This window comes from Anguilla anguilla, chromosome 11 (genome assembly GCF_013347855.1).
Source record: "Anguilla anguilla isolate fAngAng1 chromosome 11, fAngAng1.pri, whole genome shotgun sequence".
In the NCBI taxonomy this organism is placed as follows: Eukaryota; Metazoa; Chordata; class Actinopteri; order Anguilliformes; family Anguillidae; genus Anguilla; species Anguilla anguilla.
The window spans coordinates 20,233,507-20,255,813 of NC_049211.1; the positions used below are offsets into that span (position 1 = coordinate 20,233,507).

General features: G+C 44.9%; 1 protein-coding gene across 1 annotated transcript; it reads right to left on the bottom strand.

Moving 5' to 3' along the window:
- Positions 1 to 10,616: 10,616 nt before the first annotated feature.
- Positions 10,617 to 14,233, bottom strand: snai1b (snail family zinc finger 1b). Its single transcript, XM_035381081.1, has 3 exons — positions 13,919 to 14,233; positions 12,604 to 13,125; positions 10,617 to 12,125 (listed from the first exon to the last, which is right to left on the bottom strand). Exons 1-3 carry the CDS (start codon positions 13,992 to 13,994, stop codon positions 11,947 to 11,949), a joined length of 777 nt encoding a protein of 258 aa, XP_035236972.1. The 5' UTR covers positions 13,995 to 14,233; the 3' UTR covers positions 10,617 to 11,946.
- Between the last annotated feature and the right edge of the window lie 8,074 nt (positions 14,234 to 22,307).

Here is a 22,307-nt window from a genome sequence, read left to right on the forward strand (position 1 = left end):
CACTTCCGGACAAATGTTGCTTATGGCCTTTCAAAAGTCGGTTGTCAAGATAAAAGTACATTGGTCAAAATCCTGAGTAAATTCAAGACCAGCTGTAAGACATTCCCACCTTTAAATACTTTTCATGAAGTTTATTATTTAATTGATATAAGTCAGTTCAAGTGCCCCATTAACCATTACTTTGTCATTTGTTTTCATAAAGCTATTTCTTATTTTTCTTTGAGGATCCTTTGAAGACTATTAGAATGTGCCTACAGAGAATTCTCTTATGTGTTGTTAGAGCAATGCATTTTCTAAATGGCTAAATTTATGTCATACATTTATTTACCCTACAAGGGGGGAAAACTTATTCTTGCCTGCCTATATGTTTTTTTTATTGTAAAAATGCAAGTATTGTATTTTGAATTATTGTTCCTTTATGCAAATTGAGAATATTTTTGTTGAGTTTGTGAGGAGAAACCTATGGCTAACTGTTTCTGTAAGTACGGGCAACATGTTAAATATATCAAAGTCCACATTTGATCAGTGATAAAATAATTGCAGTCGATATAGTGGCAGTTGCTTCACATGGAGATCAAATTTCACGGACTGTCCCATAACTGTTTTGTGAAATGCTGCAGCTGCAGATCCAATGAAACAAGTAGACGTTAATGTAAGAGACGTTCCTGCTGCTGGCAGCACATGACTGTGTCGTAAAGGTGGTTTCTTTCTTCGTTAGTGCCTGTTCTTGAAATCCCTGAATCTCTGCGAGTCATTCCTGGCACTTCTACTTCACAGGCCGTGGCCAGGGTGAAGTACCACACTGGGTTTCCTTTCTGTGGCGTTCAGAGTGGAATGGGGTTTGTTTTTGGACAGGAAGGGGTTATCTGTCAGGAAGAGGAAGCAAAACGCCATTCCCCCCCCACCTCAGCTCAACATCCTGTGGCATTGATTCACCGAGCCAGGCAAGGAATACCCAACCCGCCCCCCCCCCCCCCCCCCCCCAACCCCATACACGCACACACACACACTATGCACCGACCGAAGGGGCCAACTGCCTGCTTGTATTTTGATAATCTTCATCCTCCCTGACCTGTTGCCCCCCTCCTGGCGCCAGTGGTCTCTGCCTCCCCCCGTGCCCCCGTGCCCCTGCACACCCCCTGCCCCCTGCTCAGATAATTGAGACCAGCTGTTGCAAGGTGCCTTCCCTCCACTTTAGCTCCCACCTCCTTCTGCTGCACTTGCTTTTTGGTCGACAGCTTTTTCAGTTCCACCCCCTAACCCCCACCCCCACCCCCGGCACCCTCCAAAGGCGTGGTGTTCCTGCTCTGGCCCTGACTGTGCTGTCAATCACCTTCTGACACCCCCCCCCCCCCCCCCCCCCCACACTACCACTACCAGGTTCGCAGAGTATCAGAGATTTGCCTGTTGGAACTTTTGGATGGAGTCATTACATTTAGTATGAGTCAAAGTTCCTAGTATATCATTCTTTTACTCTGTCTTTTTTGTAGGACAAAAAGTTGATGAAGATTTGCCTGTGATAATTTACGCTGCGCACCTTCTGCGGTCAGCAATAAAAATTAATTCTTTCAAAACCATAAGTATTCTGAGGGTTACTAATGGCTCTTACATTATCTGCACATTGCTTTGCCTTTCTAGATGAGGCATGTATTGATTAACTTTGCTATTTGCATTCTGTGAGATGAAACATCCATATAATGGTTGCCTAATGAAAATGGATGTCTTAACTCTGGTAGTAGTTATGACTGGTATCTTCACTCTTTAAGCTTCATCGTGATATTTACTTGCCCCACTCTTCTTTTTACTGAAGGCTTACAGATGTGAAAATGCACATTCAATTCTATGTTTTGAAAAAGAACGTTTTTTCAAATGGAACTCTGGACAGATGTTATCAGATCAAGTCAAGTGACCTGTCCCAACTAATTGTAAGTCTCAGTGCATACAATCAAACATGTTTACAGGATTGCTTTTTTATACAGTCACTCTAAGTTCCTTTTGAGGAGAGGAGGAAGGAAAAGAGGTTATATTGTAAATATTGCTATTCTTGCGCATTCAGAATTGACTATGTGACTCCATGTTTTGTAGGCATTTTCTTAATATTTACGCTTTGGCAACGTGCTCCATTCGTATGCCATGCCAATAAAGCACTTGTATTTTTCAAGCCCTTACACAAATGGGCCAGCAGTGACAATACGCTGTGAGTCGACACACTTAGGAAGGAATGCGATGTGAGGAATGAGGGAGAGGGAGCAGGGCTGGAGAGGGGTGGGGGAGGGAAGGAGGGAGGGAGGGAGGGAGGGAGGGAGGGAGGATCCAGGCCCGGCCGTGCGCAGGCCCAGCTGGGCCCAACCAAGGCCATGTCTGTCTGGGCTCTCGCTGGGAGGTGAGCCTCTCCGGCTCCAGACCCCCACAGCAGGTCTGCGCGCAGAGTCTGCGGTGAGCCCCGTGCTTTGATCGCCATCCACCCCATGCCAGGAGGTTAATGAGGGCTTGTGGGTGATCTGCAGGAATGGGGTGGGGGGGGGGGGCTGGATGGAGGAGGTGCTATGGAGAGGGGGAGGATGCCTTAGGGAGCAGGCTTACAGGGAATCAAAAGCAGACTGCGGAAGAGGAAGAGGCCCACAGAAAAGGTGCGCGTGGAGCATCGGAGATGGTACAGGCGGTTGGAAGGATTTTCTCTTTAGGGGGGACTCTGGAAATACGGGTCAGGCTAAAAGCTGTCCTGCTCTTCTGTTGCTCTCCCTCTCTCTCTCTTCCTCTCTCTCTCTGCACTGTGGCAGGCAGTCAGCCAACATCCCCCACAGTGTCCTTCCTGAGCACCCCCCCCCCCCCCCAAAACATCTTACCTCACCTTTGACACCCTCCTGAGTGCTTTCAGCTGAGCCTTCATTGGCCCTGATCAGTCAATCCAGAACAAAGTTCAATTGATCATGGTGACATCACACTGCAGGCTGATCGTATAATTACGTTGCATTTCGGCATTTAGAAAACGCTCTTATCCAGAGCGATTACCCAGATGACATTTTTACGTACAATCTATTTAGGCAGCTGCATATTTTACTGAAGCAATTCAGGTTAAGTGCCTCACTTAAAGGTACAATGGCAGCACCCCAGCTGGGACTCAAGCCCGCATGCCCAGTTGAGTTTCCTAGCCTTTACACTAAGCTGCTGCCTCAGACAAAGACAGTTCCTCATACACAGCATTCCAGCACCCAGAGGAGCTTTAGGGATCTGGGAATACGCACTGATATTGGACTAGGCATCCCTAGTCTCTGTCAGTACTGAGTTCTGCAGTGCCTCTGATTACCTCGACCTGCAACATGCCGTAACAATTACTATTACTATGATTGCTGTTAAGGCAAGAACTGTGGGTTGGGTCAATGTGAGTGAGGCTCAACCATGCTGTGTCCACCAACAAACCCCCTACAACAGTCATACATCCCTTCAACGCTCCTACAAGTCATACAACCTCCCTACAATGCTCCCACAATTGTCACAATATTCCCACAGGCCTTTCCCGACTGTGAATAGGGATGATGAGGAGACATGCTGGGGCAAAGGGGCGGTCAATCACTGCTTTATTGGTGTTTGGCCCCACCTCTTCTGCCCCCTGCCATCACACAAAAACCCCCACTTTGATCTCAGGTGTCATTGTCTAGGCAATCAAGCGTATTACTGCTCATTTAGCATCCCGGTGAAAACCAGGCTTTTAATAGAGTGCCCGTTGTGGCTAAGGCGTGAAAGACTTTCATCACATCGCTGTTAAAGATACAAACTAAAGTGAAGTTGGTGTAAGGTGGTCAAAGCACAGCGGTCCTGATACTCCAGTTTTCATGTCCTATTTTTGCTGAAGACTTCATAAGATGTTTGGATTTTTATACGTACCTTGTGAATATTAATACATTGCCTTTTTCTCACAAAACCTTTCTGAAACCTTTGTAACGTTTCCTTTTTAAAGGGACCAGGCATAAAACTGTTGGACTTGGGCAGTGCCCCAGTGGAGAGTACACAATACGGACGAGAAACGGGCTGAATTCGATCTAATGGCTTCCTCTCTTTTTCTGCAGAAATCTGTGCCGTATGTTTGGCCTCCATGGTCTATTGAGTCTTCTCATTGTTTCCAGTGTTACGCTGAACACCTCACACTCGGCCATGTGAAATCCTGTCGCTGTCATGTCCCATTTGGTCTGCACAGTTGTTAACTGATGTTTACAGCTTCCTGTGCTCATTATGTGTGAGTGTGTGAGTAAAGAGAGAGAGAAAAGGTGGAGAGTGGGAAGGAGTGAGGTGAAGCAATGTCTTCCTCTCAGATTTTTCCTCTGTTGTAGCTGACTCTTTGTGTGTGTGTGTATGTGTTTTGTGCAGTTGTGCATATTAGCCCAAATTTGTCCCACTCTACTTTGAGTGTTAACATGTGACAGACACACCTGACGCACTCATCCAATAAGCCTGGATAGACATTTTCTGATGTCTGTTGTCTGCAGCGATGTTGATTTCCCATAAGTCTGCATTATCATTTCCATCACCAAACTATCAGCCAGCAAGATTTACCAAAGAGCAAAGTTACAATGATGATAGTGGCAAAGGTTTGACTCCACGAGTCCAAGAGCTATTGTTGACTTCAGTATGTGGTAACAGATAACAGAATGATGCTACATCAATGTGTATACGCAAAGGTGATTCCTGTTAAGTTTAGCAAGCCAGTATGCTCTTTTAAGCAAAAAATATGTACGATTTGTCAGCAAAGTAATTCCAAAATAAATTTTGTAGTGATACTGCAATTTACGATAATATAAATTAAATATAAATGTTGATGTTACCAAACAAGTGTTATTCTCCAGCCTTCATACATACAGTACATTTCTGGCACCAGGTACATAGGTTGTATTTCAACAAAACATCATTCACTTTTTGATGCTCTCAGAATTGATCCTAAAGGAGAGCTCTTTGGCTTTCTCTGAGCTCCTGCTCACTTGATCCCCTGTCTCAGTGACATCATAGCAGCAAAAATGGTCTCATGCTTAAGCAGTTTGGGCTAAGACTGCATCAGCACTGTACAGTATACTGCATGTACAGACTGATGTTTGTATATGCGTGTGTGTATGGACATGTGTATATATGTCTGTGTGTTTGTGTTTGTGTATTTGTTTGTATTTGTGTGTATGTGCTTGTGTGTGTGCGTGTGTGTGTGTGCGTGCGTGTGTGTATGGACGTGTGTATATATGCCTGTGTGATTGTGTTTGTTAGTGTGTATTTGTTTGTATTTGTGTGTGTGTGTCACCGGTGGCAGCGTGCTGCAGCGGGACGGATGTGGGAACATCTGGAAAGGCTTTGTGAAGCGGTGGGGGTCGGTCGCAGCTCCACTCTGCTGGCCCGGTCGTGTGGGAATTCTCTCAGCGCTCTCCTCAGGGGGCTGTTTTCTTTGGGGTTGAATAAAAAAAACAAGCTGCAGAGTAATGACTTCAACGTGTGTGTATGAGTGTGTGTGTGTGCGTTTGTGTATGTGTGTGTGTGTGTGTGTGTGTGTGTGTGTGTGTGCGTGCGTGTGTATGAGTGTGTGTGTGCGTGTTTGTATGTGTGTGTGTGCTGTGTGTGTGTGTGTGTGTGGGTGGGGGGAAATGTCTTAGTGTGGCTGGCATCTACTCCAGGCTGTTATGTGCCTTTAGTCATTTTCCTCCACCATGCTCTTTGTTCAAGTTCTTTGGCTTGACAACAACTCCTCTCCTTGCATTGCCAGTGGCTTTATGGGCAGCAGAGCTGGAAACGTGAGCACAAAGGTATGATGAAGCAAAGAATACTGGGAGAGGGCTGGGGAAAGATAATCAGAGAGTGGAAATAGAATGGCAGATGACAGAGGCAAGCAAAGCCAGCCTGTGAACATACACATTTGTTGACTTGTGTGCATACGGCTCCTGCACAGTTTTGGGGAGGATCGCGTAGGCCTGTGCTGGGTTTTCTTCACTGATCTGATCCTTTGATGAGGTCATTCACTTGGTTTTTAAAAAGTATTTCGGGATCCTGGAGTATAGTCATTAAACTGCTGGAAAACTGAAGCTGAAGATGGGGTGTGCCCCTTTGCCCCACAGCCACGGGATGGCCTGCGGTGGTGCAGGGGAGGGGGGTGCTGATGGGGTCAGGGGTGGGGGGTCCTCTTCTTTAATCTGCCTGTTGTTTTGGCTTCCTGGGCAGACAGCCACCCCTGTGTGGGCTTCACTCAGGTGGAGCAGTTAGAGTTTCAGTGTGACAGCTGCAGGCATGCTGCTGGGGACTTGAGCCAAGCTGGCGGGCCCGCCAGATCGCTCAGTCATTTCCAGGCCATCGCCCCCCCCCCGTGTGTGTGTGTGTGTGAATAAGAGAGAGAGAGAGAGAGCATAATATATGTGTCTGCATATGTGTGTGCATGAAAGAATGAGAATACATATGAGTATTGTGTACATATTTTGTGTGTGCATGTGAGTGCGGGTGTATGTGTGTGTGAGAGAGAGAGAGAGAGAGAGAGAGAGAGAATGACATGATACGTGAGTCTGTGTGCCTGTGTGTGGGTGTGATTGCATGTGGGTTTCAATGCTGATCAAATGTGTGACCATATGTGTGCAGAATGTGTGCATCTGTGTGAGTACTACAGGTCCCCTCCAGCCCTCCTATGTAACTGGAGTCTCTGATGCAAGTAGGGGCAGGTGTGTCCCCACCTGACCACACCCTGAGGCCAGAAGGCACCTCCTGTCTCTAACACCTGTCTCCCACCTTCTGTGCAGGGACCTGTTTTTCCCCGAACAGTCGCTCCGACATGCAGATTAACCCTGTTGCTGGTAGTCTATTTCTTATCCCCATGCAAGTGATCCATCTTGATTAGCACACACTCAAAAAGTTTGTGACCTTATTTATTTGCATAGTAGACTCCATCATTCAGGTTGACTTTCATTTTGTACTTTTTTGTGTGTTATGAGACTTCAACTGAAAAATGGTGGTAAATAATCATGCTCCAGGATACAACTTCAGCACTCCACCAGGGAGTCTTTTTTCACAAAGTTGCAGAATTTTAAAATTGCCTTTATACCAATATGGTTGCAATGATGTGGAAGTGTGTGTGTGTGTGTTTGAGTGTGTGTTTTATATGTTGTTTGTAACTTTACAGAGTTTTTCAGTTCCAGTCTTACTTTCTAGAAAACAAGCGGACGAGCAAGGTAAAGCACAGACAGGCACTGGTCTGAAAGGGGACACTGTCTCTGCAGCACATGTGGAGATGCTGTAAACCCAGCCGATGGGGAGATAAGCATAAGCCTCCGGGTGTGGATTTCAGGCAGGTGCATGTGTGAACCCGTGGGGTCCTGGGGGGAGGGGGGGGGAGTGGGAAGTCAATCTGTGCTCTCTCTGCACATGCTTGGTAGGCTCCCAATTCAACGACGCTGCCGCCCCTCTCTCCTTGTCCCTTGCCAAGCGGAATGCGTCAGAACAATAGACCTCTAAATGCTCCTCCTCAAAGTCCTCCAGGCTCCTGCAAGTCCTGACAGGAGAACAAAAGTGCACCTTGCATCTCTGAGCCCAGCCAGCGCCTCCTCAGGGCAAATACCTCCAGCGCATTCTCAAAGTGTGTGACTGCAGGTGATCTTTTTTTATTTTTTCTCACCAGGTGCAACAAAAAGAAACACCCGTTCTAAGGAAAATGAAGCCAACAACAAGAAGGTGCCTCCCTCCTGCTCCTCTCTCTCTCTCTCACAGCCAGGTCTGGTTTTCACAGAGCTCTCTGTCCCTGTCCCTAGCTTCCTCTTTATACAAGATCTCTTCCTTTCTCTTTCTCACATCTCTTTCTCTACTGCTCTCTCCCTCTGTCCCTCCTTTCATGGTGTGGCACTCTGGTCTGCTCAATCTCAGCCCTTGTTAGTGTTTCATAGTTTGACACATAGCCTGCGGCATGCCAGCGCTATCCGAGTCTAGTTTACTCCAGTTTGCCCTCACTGCACACGAGGCTAGGAGATGATGTCACGGTTTGGAGCAGCTCAGAAATCCTGCTGAGAGAAGGCCAGGAGACAGAGCAGAATAGAAATCAGCATTGGACAGAAACAGAATAGAATACGCATGACAGAAAACACCTCATACATACTGACACGCCTGATGTAAAGAGTAATGCCCTGTAACGCCCTTCTCCCAGTTCAGCCTCTTCTTCACGTGAGCCCTCTCGGCTAAGGGAAGGATAGGAAGAGGGCTGGGATTGGAGGAGAGGGCTGCTGGGCCTCTCCGGGCAGCGATAAGGGCCCTGCCCGGTGTAGGAAGGGCCGGTGAGACTGCGGGGGCAGGATGCAGTCTGAGCCCCTCGCTGGGGCCGCTTCCTGTCTCTGGATATGTTAGGTTTATTTGTCCGGAGAAGCGAGTGAGTAAATGGCTGCCCGTGCGCCTGGCGCTTGAGACAGAGAGAGAGCGTGGGAGGGATCTTCCTGACACACTTTTTTCCCTTGGCTAGGAGCGAACAACACATGTCATTGATCAGTTGCAACATATGGTGAACGAACACAAACACTTTGACCTGCGAGTACGTCACCGTCCCTCTGTGCTTTTCCTCATTTTTCTCTTGGCTTCTCCGGGACGCTTCAGGCATTATCCATGCTCATTGTTTGTGGGAACATAACATTGTTTTGTGGATAGTGTGGGGTTTGCCAGCCCTTGTGTCCTTGAATCTTTCTTTTAGGAGAGGAAGATGAGGATGTCTACGCTGAGGAAGAGAACGCAGTAAGACGTCAAAGACGGGAGGGAGATGAGGCGGTCAGCGGTGAGAGGAGGAACACGAGGAAGACTGCGAGGAGAAGACCAAGGCGAAGAGGACTATTGTGAGGAGAGGTAGGCGAGGATCGCTTTGAGACGAGGCAGGGGATGCAGAGAGAGGAAAAGCCGCCTTCTGTGCGGGCACACTCTACGGCGCCTCGGCCCCTCGCTGTGCGCTCGGCCTGTGAGAACTGCCCCCGGGCCCTTTATCAGTGCTCCAGGATGAGCTGTGTTTATACGAGGCTGACAGCCCTCTTCCTGTGTCCCAGGCTTAGGCTCCAAGGCTTGGCTGGAATAAAGGCCGCTCCTGCTGAAAAAAGGAGGTTAGCCCCACTCCAAACTAGGTCAGTATAAACTGCCAGCTTCCTGCCTGGGACTTGAACTGTCTTAGAGAGATTCATTAGAGACCTCGGATCCCTCATGTGACGTGACAGATACCTACCCTCTGCATGGAGAGTGCTTCACATGCTCGCATAAGCACATAGAGAAAACAGAGACATAAATGGACTGCAGGGCATACTGAGCAGGGCTTACCATGACATAAATAGCAGGTTCCCTGATAAATCACAGACCACAATATTGCTCTTGAAACATGCAATCGGCAAGTCAGCGGAAAGTGCTCTCATTTCGCTCATAAGCACATCCCCCCACCCCCTCCCTACACTGACAGAATGAGAGAATCGGTACAATTTTCTGTGATAATGAAATATAAACTGCTCAGCTTGGCTATGGTTTATATGTTTAAGGTCAGAGCTTTGTGGCTTTGGAACTAGGCCTTGAAATATTGGTGTTTTGTGGGCATGCCACTTGTGGGGCCTGACTAATGTGACATTCCTGAGCCATTAGTGACAGACATACAATACAACTCCAGCAGCCCACAGAGATCACAACCATGCAGGCTACTCTGTTCGGTGGGACAAACAAGACCAAGGAAAAAGCAACCATTCCTGACTGTGCAATCATCAATTATGGTCATCGCACACTACAACTAACTGCATTTTCCACAGTGCACATTACTAAAAAAGGACATGGAACAGAAAAAAGATATCATTTTCAGGCTAGAGAAAACTGCGCTCTGAGCTGTCTTACATCACCCCCATCACCCACCCTCCCACACACCCCTTCTATGCCACAACCGAACCTGACACCGGGGGGATCAACTAAAGTTCAGTCCCCGACTCAACAATCTCTGACTCATTGTCTGGGCTGGCCTTCTACATCAATCCCGGGACCTGAACACCAGGTCCCACTGAAAGTGCTTTGGGAATGGCGTCAGGAAAACTGCAATTTAGATTACACGTTAAACGGTATAGTCTTTGCCTGCCCTTTGAGGTACACCCCCCTCCCTCCCCAATCCCTACTCAGGGGGAAACGCATCGTTACCGAGCAAGACTGTCTGGCGTCAGGCAACTCCGCCAGGAGTCCAATTCAACCGCACGGCCGTGGCGAAGGAGAGCGGCAGGGTGAAATTTTGCGTATTTGGCACTGAGCTGCTGAGTGTGGTTGCCTCGCTGGATACACAGGCTTGTGAGGGGGCTCAGGTGGCTAGTTTACTGTAGGGCAGCAAGCGCAGTGCAGCAGATCTCCTCCAGCAGTCCACCTGCCTTAACACCCCCCCCCCCACCCCCACCCCCCCTCTCAGTAGAAACACTAGCAATGAGCCGGGTGCAGTGTTTGCACAGTGTGAGTCACTGCTGTGCGCAGCGGGTATTGAAACCTGACAGGTGTGCTCAGATGTCCCGTCTGTCACTCAACACACTCGCCCACTCGCCTGTCCTCTTCCACCCAACACTGCCACCCTCCAAGCCTCACACCACCCCGGTAAGAAGAGAAACATGACACTTTCTTAAATTTACAAACATAAATTATCTTTATTGAATGCTAATCTATCAGCCATACAAAAGTGAGGAGATAAAAAAACAGAAACCAAAACTAGTTTGTCAAAAAAAGATTGCACAGCATTTTCAAAATGCTTCCCCTATATAAATTACACTTATAAAAAAGATAAAAAGGCATATAGAACATACCATTTTGACCTGTAGCCAAGCATTGGGGCTTAGCATGAACAGTATCATGAGCATAGTCAAAGTAACAAATATGGCATATTGTAAGACAAGCAACAAGTTATTTACATATGATAAAACATGACCATCTGAGCTTGGAAGAATGTCTTTGGTTTGAGAACTCCAACTTAAACCAAGTGTACAGAAATATTTAAGAAAACTTCCTTTCTGTCAAAGACAAAAACTCTCATGGGTCTCTGAGGATCTGAGATATACATTTGCATATGAAAAGAAATACATTTAGAATCTGCTATAGTGCATTGTAATGACTTGGCTGAAGCAACCAAGAGAAAAATGCTGGAAATTGTGGTCACAGAAAATGCTGGAACAGATTCCAGCTAGCAAGACAGTGTTCCCCCCCCCCCCTTCAGTTCCATAGCACGTGGTCAGGTTTGAGAAGGCTCTTTCGGGAGTACCCAAGGCACCACGCCACTCGGCGAGCCATGCCGTCTCCATGTTGCCATGCTCAATTTTGTTTGCCTCCAAGAAAAAGGGAGGTGGGGGAGGGGGTCACCTGTCGGCTGAGCGATAAAGGTCAGGGCTAACGCACCTGTCAGCACCCAGCCCCTGCAGTGCAGCACCACGGCAGCTGTCTCAATACATTCCTGGATGTGTGTGGACTGCGCTGAGAGACACCCCACACACACACACACACACACACACGCGCACACACACACACACTCACACACAAGCAGCTGCAACGGGCCACCGTCCCGGGCCAGCCGGCACCGCGGGGCACTCTGGGAGTAAATTACACGTACACCTGCCCCCACCAGCTTTCACAACGCCCCACCTATAAAATCTGAATGGATATCGCTGTCACGAGCACGTCACACATCACACATATCCAGTTCATTTGGACCAGGGGAAATATTTGCCTTTCTTTGGCCATGATTACAGAGCATAAGGCACTTGAGGACTTATCCACACATCAAAGAGGATATCAGTTTTCACATACCGAGCCACACACCGTACACACGTCTCTCTCTTTCTTTCTCTTCAGGTGTCCCGCGTGAGGTCTCCACAGGCAAAGGGTGACTCACGTATGACCAAAGAGGTGAGGTGGGGGCGGGGGGTCTGGGTTGAAACTAATTTGGGGGTTCCCAGTCTCTAGGTGCTGGTGGCTCTAGGAGGAGGAGCAGCCGGTGAGGCTGTGCTTGTGCAGCAGGGACATGCGGCTGAAGGTGCGAGAGCAGGCACCGCACTGGTACTTCTTCACCTCCGAGTGGGTCTGCAGGTGGGCCCGCAGGTTGGAGCGGTCGGCAAAGGCGCGGTTGCAGTGGGGGCAGGAGAACGGTCGCTCACCTGAGGAAGAGAGGGAGGCAGGGAAAATAGCGGTCAATCACTCACTCAAACAATCAGAAGTCTTCTGCGTAGCCATCGCAATCAACTGCACTGCGACCAAACCATTGATCACATTCTAACATTACACAAGTAGTGCAAACACTGAAGTCAGGAAAAAGAGGAAGGTTGTAGTCGTGATAAGGGATATTTAGCGACGCGGCTTAATTACAGGCTACCCACTGTTCTTTGTGCCCTCTCCCACAATGTTATCCACACGCAGTCTAACACGTGGGAGATAAGATTATTCCACAAGGCTGTCCACACAAAAGGGTCATCAATGAATAACAAACCACAGTGCTCCCCCCTCTGATCTTGTCCACTAGTTCTATCAGCCTTAGCGTTGTACTAATCAAACAGCCCTGCGTATCTGGCTGATAGAAAAGGTCGATACTGAGATGTGAGCGCGTGTCTGGGTCGAAGGGCCGTCGCGGGCACTGACCTGTGTGCGTGCGGATGTGTCCGCGCAGGAGCCAGGGCCTGGAGAAGGCCTTGCCGCATGTGGTGCAGACGCAGGGCAGGGTGTGGGAGCGGATGTGCATCTTCAGGGCCCCCAGGCTGTTGTACTCCTTGGGACAGTGCTTGCAGTGGAACGCGGAGCGCCCGGCCGGCGAGGCCCTCGCGTCCGCCCCCGCGCAGGTCAGCTGGTGGCGGGAGAGGGCAGCGGGGCTGCTGTAGCTCTTCCTGCAGCGCGCACACTGGAAGCAGTCGGCCGGCTCCGGGCTGGGCGGGTCGGACGTGCGCCCCTCGTCCTCCTCGCTGCTGCTGCTGCTGCTGCTGGACTGAGAGCTCAGGTCCAGGGGCCCAGGGGGGGACGGAGTGCTGGGGGACACTGGGGCGTACAAGGCAGGCAGGATACCCACATTCCACACCAGACCAGTGGGATAGTAGGCAGCCGAGGACCCATTTTCTCCAGTCGGCAGCTCTGCCAATGGGTACCTTTCTGGCACTGCTGAGAAAGGGTCTGCAACACAGAAAACATTGTGTCAGTCTGGTGCCTTGCTATATTGATATTTTGCTTGCTTTAGCCATGATAAGCTAAGATTATTTGAAGACAACCGCCCAGCTTTCACAAGAACAAAAATGGATGACAAAACAGATTTCCCAAGCCTTCAGGTTTCGGTCTTAAGTGCCACCAATAAAATGTACAAATTCTTCCTTTGGCCCTTGGGTGTTTTATCGGTGCACCTTGTTAAAAACACTAGTGAAGTGCTTGGCACTGAATTGAATCTCCAAGTTACACCAACTATGGCCTATTAAGGGCTATTTCCTCCGCTTGTTGACACAGGGTCGCTAAAGCACTGGAAGTGATGTCCAGCTGTTAAACAAGCTACATTCATATGTAGATTATTTGTGCGACGGGCTCGAAAGTAATGTTATCCAGTTCATAACAGAATTGTCCACTGCTGTAACAGCGTTGCATAAACCGTTAACTATGCACTCGCGGCTTTGCCAAATATGTCTATCTCCCTCTCCGCTGCATCGCCTATGGACCCATAAGAAGCAAGTAATATGGCTTTGTGCGAGTCACATATCCCAGACACACTCAAATGCGGTACCAACAGATTGTACGATTTACTGAGTATTTTAAGAAAACAATGAAATTTAGAACATCTAAATTTATTTTACATAAGAATTTCAAATGTCTACTTCTGCCTCTGTGAAGTACTGCTCTTGTTGAAAGCAGGTGGCGTGAACCGCTGCGTTTTAAAACTAGCGCACAGTTGAGGCATTTTAGTCACTTTTTAGTCACTTACCAGCTTGGCTTTCCAGTTCACTGTAATTGGGCTTTTTGCTGGTGAAATACTTCTTGACAAGGAAAGATCGAGGCATTTTGTATTCTCTTCTTTGAAAATGTAACTCGAGAAGATATTCGGCTGGGTTTGCAGATGATGTCCCGAATGTATCTTGCCGAGAAAAGATATTGTACTTCACCAATATACGGACTGGATCAAAGTCCCTTTGGAATGTCCAGAGTAACTTGTTTCCTAACTCGATAATCTCAAGCGACAGTGTAGCTCGTTTGTATTCTGCCTCTAATATAGTCACCCTAGATTAGTCAGGGGGTTGGGGTGTGCAGGCGAATCCCCGCCTCCCTACTTAAACCCATCCCTATCCAACACAGCTAACGTGTCAGAGGCGCCTACTGCAAAACAGGTGCCCCGAGGCGCGAACTGGAAGTTGTGCACACTTGAAGTCGGCGGCATCCGCATTGATCAAGGTACATCAGGCTATACAATAGAACTGTCATTGTTTCATTCTGCGAAACGCATTCCAGTCGAGATTATGCTAATCGTACGCATTTCTCCATTCAGTTCCCAATTTGCCATCCATAGCCTCAACATAAAACATGATTGCCCATTGGTAAAGCTGATGATTTTCGGCGCAGCTGACATTCCTATTCTAACAACTCATATAAAAAATAATAATTATAAAAAATTATTACCATTTCCACTGGAAAACCGAGTAATATAAAATATTAAACGATAATATTTTAGCCTAGCCTACACGTACTTCAACAATCAGTTGTTTTTGAATAGCCTTCTTCATACCGAACGCGTGCTTCGGTGTATAAATCAGTGTAGTCCTGCAAGTCATACACTTAAATGACGTTGAACCAAAACACAGTAAAGGTAGTTTATTTTCCTTTGCTGAATTGTAACGTACATTTAGACATCTAGGAACTCCTAAATACATTTAGGAAATGAGCCGGCATGGCTCATTTCCTTTGAGAACGGTGGTTCTAGCGTCTCCTGTCGGAGTAACTCATGAACATGTTCGATAAAATATTGGTTTGCTTCTTATGTTGACTTGGCTATTTCATTTCAATATATTTCAGTACATTTATATACTGTAATATTATATATATGACATTGCTGGCGAATGACAGGCGTAATTTGGGAATAGAAAATATTCCAGAGGGCAATGGTACAAACAATCATAGTTGTGGTGTTTGCATTCTGTAGCTGTATGAATCTTCATTTGTCTTTAGAACAGCAAATAAATATTGCACGTCCATTGTTTTTTGTATTTTTTTAAAGAATTTCATATGCAGACTGAATGTGGTCAAGGTGATTTCAAGAATTTTACTCTGACTGAAAATTCCATGCTGTCTGCGATATTCCCTGTAGGGGGCAACCTCTAATTAGCCAAAGGAGACTATTTCGAGGTAAATCGTGTCAAAGATTACTTTTATGTAAAACCAATCTTTTTGTGTTGTTGTTGGTAGAAATTGAAGGAAAAATTTTTTGTACTTTGGTTTGTTATTTAATGAATGTACATATATTAACTGAATTCTCTATCTAAAGTTTAAAAAAAAAAACTGCAGGTGGCCTAATACTAAAATACATTTGGCCTGAGCTGTATATGTATTCACATAGAATAAGTGTTAACAAAAACAAAATTCTTGCAAAAGCTGGTGGGAAAACTTTTGAATTTTTGTTTGCCAGAAACCTGATGAACCTCTCCAAGCACTAATTCCATATTGCACATGCTATTATACAGGGCGACTTGTCTGTGGCTCAAAAAATGTAATCACGTGTGAGTAAACTGAACTGTCAAAACTTATTTCCCCATACACTTAATCCTGTAAAATATTTGCACCATTTTGACTGTGTTGTGCAATCATGGCCAGTACAACTTTAATTGTAATACATTGATCATTTTAGGCCCAGCTATGCCAGTGAGTGGCCCTCGGACAGGAATGTTGCAGGTTTAAGTGGGCCTGCTTAGCATGCTGATGAAACGGCATAGCCTGGTGAATGAGGGGGACACCTCGACCACGACAGCGCCATTGTTCTGTTCCCCAGGAATCTCGCAGCCTGTATGCACCTCATTCAGCCTTTCACGGCGTCTCACATGTGTAAGCCGGCTGCAGCTCGTACTGTAACGGGACTCAAAGCGCAATGATTCATATATGCACTGTGATCACCTGAGCAATACTGCCATTATGGGCTCTTTTCTGCATAGTGTAATCATCTCATATTTTATACCGTGTGTACTTCATAGGAGGCCTGTTGTGATTTGGGATCTGGCTTGCCGAGTAGTCTAACACAGGAAGGGGCCACATCTGCATACTATACGTGTGTTGAAGCCTATTGTGAGAGACCATTCAAATTTTGATACTTTCTGCTGTTCCATGATTTCTCTTCTGGCTTGAGTGCATGTTGACATTTCACTTCCTCTGTTGGACACGCTATTTGGGAAACAAATCACCCACGCCTCCAGTCAGTTTACACATGGAAAGCTTGGATAACATCACAAGATGGAAAATACTAAGTGAAAGGTTTTACTGAGTCACAATCAGCATGGTCTACAGAACACTATTTAGATATTTGCCGAAATAAGCTGCAATAATATTTTATGTATATTTTTAATGTGTCAGGAAGGAACAAAGAACATACAGAGGCAGGGTCCAAACAAGTATAATTTTGGAGCATATTCTCAACAAATCATATCACGAGAGTCAAATGTACATTCACAACAAGGGCTTATGAATATAAGCACCTTCTGTGAAGCGTTCTTACATTTTCCTAATTGGTACATAATTGGACAGATGGGCCTTATATTCTCCAAGATAGTAGCCATTAGAGCAAGTCATAGGGAAAAACTGCATTTACTTAAAAATTGTAAAGGTACATTACTGCACTTATTATTTCATTATTTCTATGTTGCCCATATTATACAGTGACATACAGTTAAATGCAAAAGTACTGGGACAGCAACACAATTTTTGTTGTTTTGGCTCAGTACTGCAGCAAATTGGATTTGAAATGAAACAATGGATATGAGGTTAAATGCTGACTGTCAGATTTAATATGAGGGTATATTTGCATCAATATCAGGTGATCCATGTAGGACTTACAGGCCTTTTTATTTGGACAATTGACCACTCAGCTGTTTCTTGACCAGCTGTGTGTCTTTGCATCATTAATTTGTGCACAAGAAAGCTAACAAATGGTCAAGAGTACTTTTCTAACTTTTCTACTCTTATTTTTTTTTTTTTAAAGTAAAGCCAGATCGTTTCCAAGTGGAGTAGCTTTGCTGCTGTTACCTTGTGTGTGATGCTTTGAAAAGCTTCTTGTCTCTGTCAACTACACCTCCTCCAGATGTGCCATCAAAGTCATAACCTTGCCTTGACCATTATACATTGTGAACTCTGACCTGTCCAAGGGGCCATGCTTATGTCAGACCACAGCTGTAGATGTAAACATTTCACCATCCTTTATACATTGTACTTGTTCATCATGAAATGTAACAAAGGAACTTTATGTGAAACAGGCCACAGCACTGTGGAAAAACATGCTTTGAATACCCCTTTTCTTAACAGTTCTTAGTGAGCAGAAGCTGGAATCTAGATGTCTAGACCAGTGGAAATTTAGTTTGAGAAACGTTTTGACATAAACGGACTAGGCTAACCCCAGTATAGCTCAGGTTTTTTTTTTTTTGCGTGGATAGAGCCTGGATACATTCTTGTCAGTTAGAAAACTTTCACTTTTCAACCACATGTAGCCTAGATGCCATTTCACTGACTTTTCACCACAAAAACGTTCACTGTGTTGGAAGGAAGAGGCGTCCACAGTGGGAAAATCAAGTTTGAGTTCACCAAGGACCTTGTGGTTAGACTCCTATAATATAAATATTATATTTCTAAAGGCCAAATGCAGCCAGGACAGTAGTTTCAAATTTCCTTCAAAATCCAGCCCCCTACTATTGCCTTGTATAGCCAATGGTATAAGTCCAGAGGGACAAATATCCTCAAATGACCCAGCAGTACCTGCATCTGGATTTTCACGAAGCTTCATCTAAGACCCAGCAGGCCCAGTCATGTTCAGCTTAAGAGAGTTCTAGACAAAGGCTACATGGGTCCATTGCTGCTAATCCTCTGAGGCAATACAGTGGGAGTCTACATTCTCTTCCACCGCACAACAGATGTTAGGTGTATTTTGTGTTTGAATTTAAAGGAAGTATCTGACATTTTAAGATATCCAGACCTTTTCTCTTTAGCAGATTACATATGTCAATTGTCTATTATTTCAGATAGCTGTGAAACGTTGACAATAAGTTTGTTCCTGTCATGGATACAGAATAGGCATGCTGTTGTTTTAATCATGATTGTTACACCAACAATCAAACAAACAACAACAGTATCTGTAGGCTATGGTATTTTTTTAATTCAATGATGAAAATTAAGAATTTGAACTTTAAAATGATCACTGTGACTGCTGGTGCACTGATCCAGTATTTCTAACTGGCTGAATCCAGACCCAGGTGTTCTCCTGATCCATGAATGTGTCCAGCTAGTGGAGTTAGGACATGGATGAGGTGCAGATGGATTTCTTTGATTACTTCACAAAAGGGCTTTCCACATAATGGCCATTCAGAGCATCTTCTTGACATGAACCTGCAGTATAGCAAATTCATTGGTGACATTTCAAGCAGCACTTTACATTTATAACAATATTATATGCTTATTAGTAAGAAATAAGTCCTAAGAATTATCAATGAACATCTGCATGTAACCTAATGGCAGTGTCTAAATCCCACAAATTCAAAAGGTTAATTGGAAATTGGCATAGAGTCTCTAGTAGATTTTGTCCAAGGATCACTATATCTCATGAACATAGATACCTTGAGGATCCAAACCTCTTCTGTTACTTTTAGAAATGATGATTTCTTGGGGAAAAACTGCAGAAGTTTCCTTGAAGTATTCTGGGCCAGTACACTTCTGCTTTGAGACTGGGAATGTGAAGTATACCTATTGCTGGCCTTTTGACTGGTTTGGGACATCTTCCATGGCTGCAGCTTGTCTGAGAAAGTACAAACTACTGGCTGCAATAATTACTGCTGGCTGAGAGATAGAGCAACTGTGATGTGCAAAGGGTAAGAATATTGGTTAATGCTATTTACTCTACTTGGTGTGCATCTCAGTAACAGATGTAATTTGATTCTAAACCAAAACTGTGACATAAAAACTTTTTTATTCATAAAATGCACTTTGTCTACCCTTCACACAACTGTGTATGTTTATATGCATGTGCACATATGTTTTTCATGTTTAATGAACAATTTATCAGTGTTTTGTTATGAATTCACTTAATTGATATGATTATTTCAACTGACTTAACATGAAGTTTTTTTATGAGTACAGACAGGAGGCACTCACAAAAATTCTGTTTGAACTTTAAATTAAATTCCTGAAAGGTCCACCAGCTGGTGCTATTTGGCAACATTTTATTCGGCTGAATGGAGTAAATATCAGATGTGGGATAAAATTAGGTGAAATGGTGAAGAATGCTTGATAGGAAGATATTGTTAAGGACTCAAAAAGAGATTCTTTTGTTTAGTTAATTTGTGAATATTTGTGAACATTTTAATGGATGGGTTTTTTGAATATGACCCACTGATTTTTATCTGTGGCCCTTTGTTCCCTGCTGTGTGGCGTTATCACCTGGTGGATTAATAAGATCTTTTGGGCCATGACTCTCCAGGGCCAGCCAATGACATCACACTATTAAGAAAAATAGGCCACTTGTAAATCAAAACCATTGCATTAAAGTCAGTATTTGCTTTAGAGGAGTTAGGGAAGGCAGATGAATGGTGAAGTTGCACTGCAGCCCACCTCTCTGGCTGATTAACAGCTACCACACTGACCCTTAAATGTATCACTTCCTGGTCAATGCATGTAGTTTTGATCCAGGTGACTGCCCAAGAATGACAGCTAGCTCCATGGTTCCAGTGCAGGGCTGATCTGTGCATTTAAATCAAACCTAAGAATGTGCTAATGGAATTAATGAAGTTTCCCAAGTGAGGTGTTTGTGTTTGCAGATGCTCAATGAGGGCCTGGCGAGGTCTAGAGCTTTCTGCTGCAGGCAGCTGATTGCAATCAATGCCCTTGCTTTTTCATCATGCCCGTTCCAATGAACTATGGCAGTGTGTCACCCTTTTGCTGCTTACGCCATTTAACTGAGATGCAACTAGCAAAACAAGGGCAGGGGGAGGCACATTTATTCCCTCAAGTAATTTCTTTTTCTGCCTAATTTCTCACATTGATTCCATTGCATTTGTGCCTTCAAAAAACAAGGGAAGTAACCTTGTCCAATCAAGAGCACCAGTCTTCACCAGTCCTGAGGAGAGAATGCATCTGCATTTGTAAGGAAGCTGAAACACCCATCTTCACTCTCCTGTACTCACAAAGGGCCATCTTTGCAGGAATTGTCCTATTTAACATATCGAGTGAAGCTCAGTACCTTATAAGAAAGCTTGTGTGAGATATTGAAACATAGATTTGGGTGAATCCTTAGCCTTGGGATGCTGAGACAGTAAGTTCTAAAATCAAATGGAGGCGATCTGTGGTGCTATAGGGGATGAGACTGTAATGCAGATGCTTGTTTTTCTTGTATCAGCCCTCATTCGGAATGCTTATAATTAAGGGACCATTGACTAACAGCTTCAAAGCAATGATTAGTCTTTCATCTCTGACATTGAGAAAATTGTGGTCTTGATGCCCATGGCCTGAAGGAGCCAAGAGTGTGGCACTTAACTCAGGGACAGCTTCTTGTAGCGGCCAGTCAATGGATAAAATGTCCACATTTGTTTGTTGCTTCAGAAATAATTTCCAAAAGTGTGTATTATTCAGATATACTTTGTGTTGTGATTTGATTGAGCTATGGGGGGTAAAAGACTGTCTTTGATTGGAGGACCTCATGAATAACTTTGAGCTAGTGAAATCTCTGCACTTTTCTTACAAAACTATATGGCAGGACTTCTTTGGATAAGTGCAGTGCTATGTTAGCACAGTTTCTACGTTAGTGGCAATGAGAACAAAATAGTATGAAATATGAACATATGCTTCATGACTTACATTAAATGAATTTAAATTAAGTTGAGAAACAGTTACATTTACTTCACAGCATTTTGGAAAGGAAATGTGGGTGATTGCAGAAGGGCGCCACTTGTTGGCCACAAGAGGTAAAAAAATAAAAAATAAATAAAAAATAAAAACAAGATGGAGCATGAAAAGGTTGCATAAGGTCTAACTGGGTGACATTCAATAACAAGCCGGTGGTGGTTGGAAGGAAGATATTATTAGCGAAATTATCAGTTTAAATGCTTTTGATAGTTTAAATAGTTCAAATAGTTTTGAACTGTTAAAACTGGAAGCCAGTGCTTCCTTGCTATGCAGTAAACAATACTAAAGGTTTGTCATATGACGAAACAAATGACCAAATGAGAGGAGCTAAAGATGGCTTGTGCACAATAATAGAATTGCATTAATGCATTATGTGCTTGGAATGCAGAAAGACTTGCTTTTGTTACATTGTTTGATTTCTGTATTTAAAAGCAAATACCTGGACCACCCAATGCCTAGTCAGTTGGCTTAATGTCAGTTACACCTGATGGAGTAATGCAACACCACTCCTAGCTTCAGTTGTGGCCTGGTTTGTCTGCATATTAGAAGTGTACTGATAAAGGCCTTGCTGAGTGTAGCTTTGCAATATACTGAAACTGTTGCATCATCTACCTGGCCTAGCAGCTGTATGAACACCTGGAACACAGGACTGTACAGTGCAGGTCAACATAAATATTTTGTTCCATGTTTGACATACAAAAGTTGTGGGGACAGTCTGCTCCTTGGACTCGGATGACCATGGAACAGAGCCCAGCCACAGTGAATCAGTCACTCCAGCAAACCCAGCCACACGAACAGGTTACTATGACAGCCACATAATCTGTAGAGCTTCTCTTTTCTTTTATGTCTTTTTGGCAGGGTTCAGCCTTTGTACAGGGGTGCATGGAATAGTAAACATTTGACGTTTTCACTGACCGCTAACTTGCTCAGTGTGTGCTCAGGATCTGCTGTAATAATGTATAAAGCATGTATGTGTCAACCCAGAAGGTTTACAGTTAGTTATGTTTGTGTTTTGTTTAGTTACATAGCGATTCATAACCCACCCCCCGCCCACGTGCAGGTACGTAAAATTGATCATTAATATAATCAATTCAGTTTGTCAGAAAGCAGCTATGATTTTAATCACACGGTTCTTCTTGAGTCATTAGTTCTTCAGAGATTCCAAAAGCTGGGCAGCATGCTTTTACTTACACAGAATGTGTTATAAGTGGTATTTCAACTAGATAACCTTATAC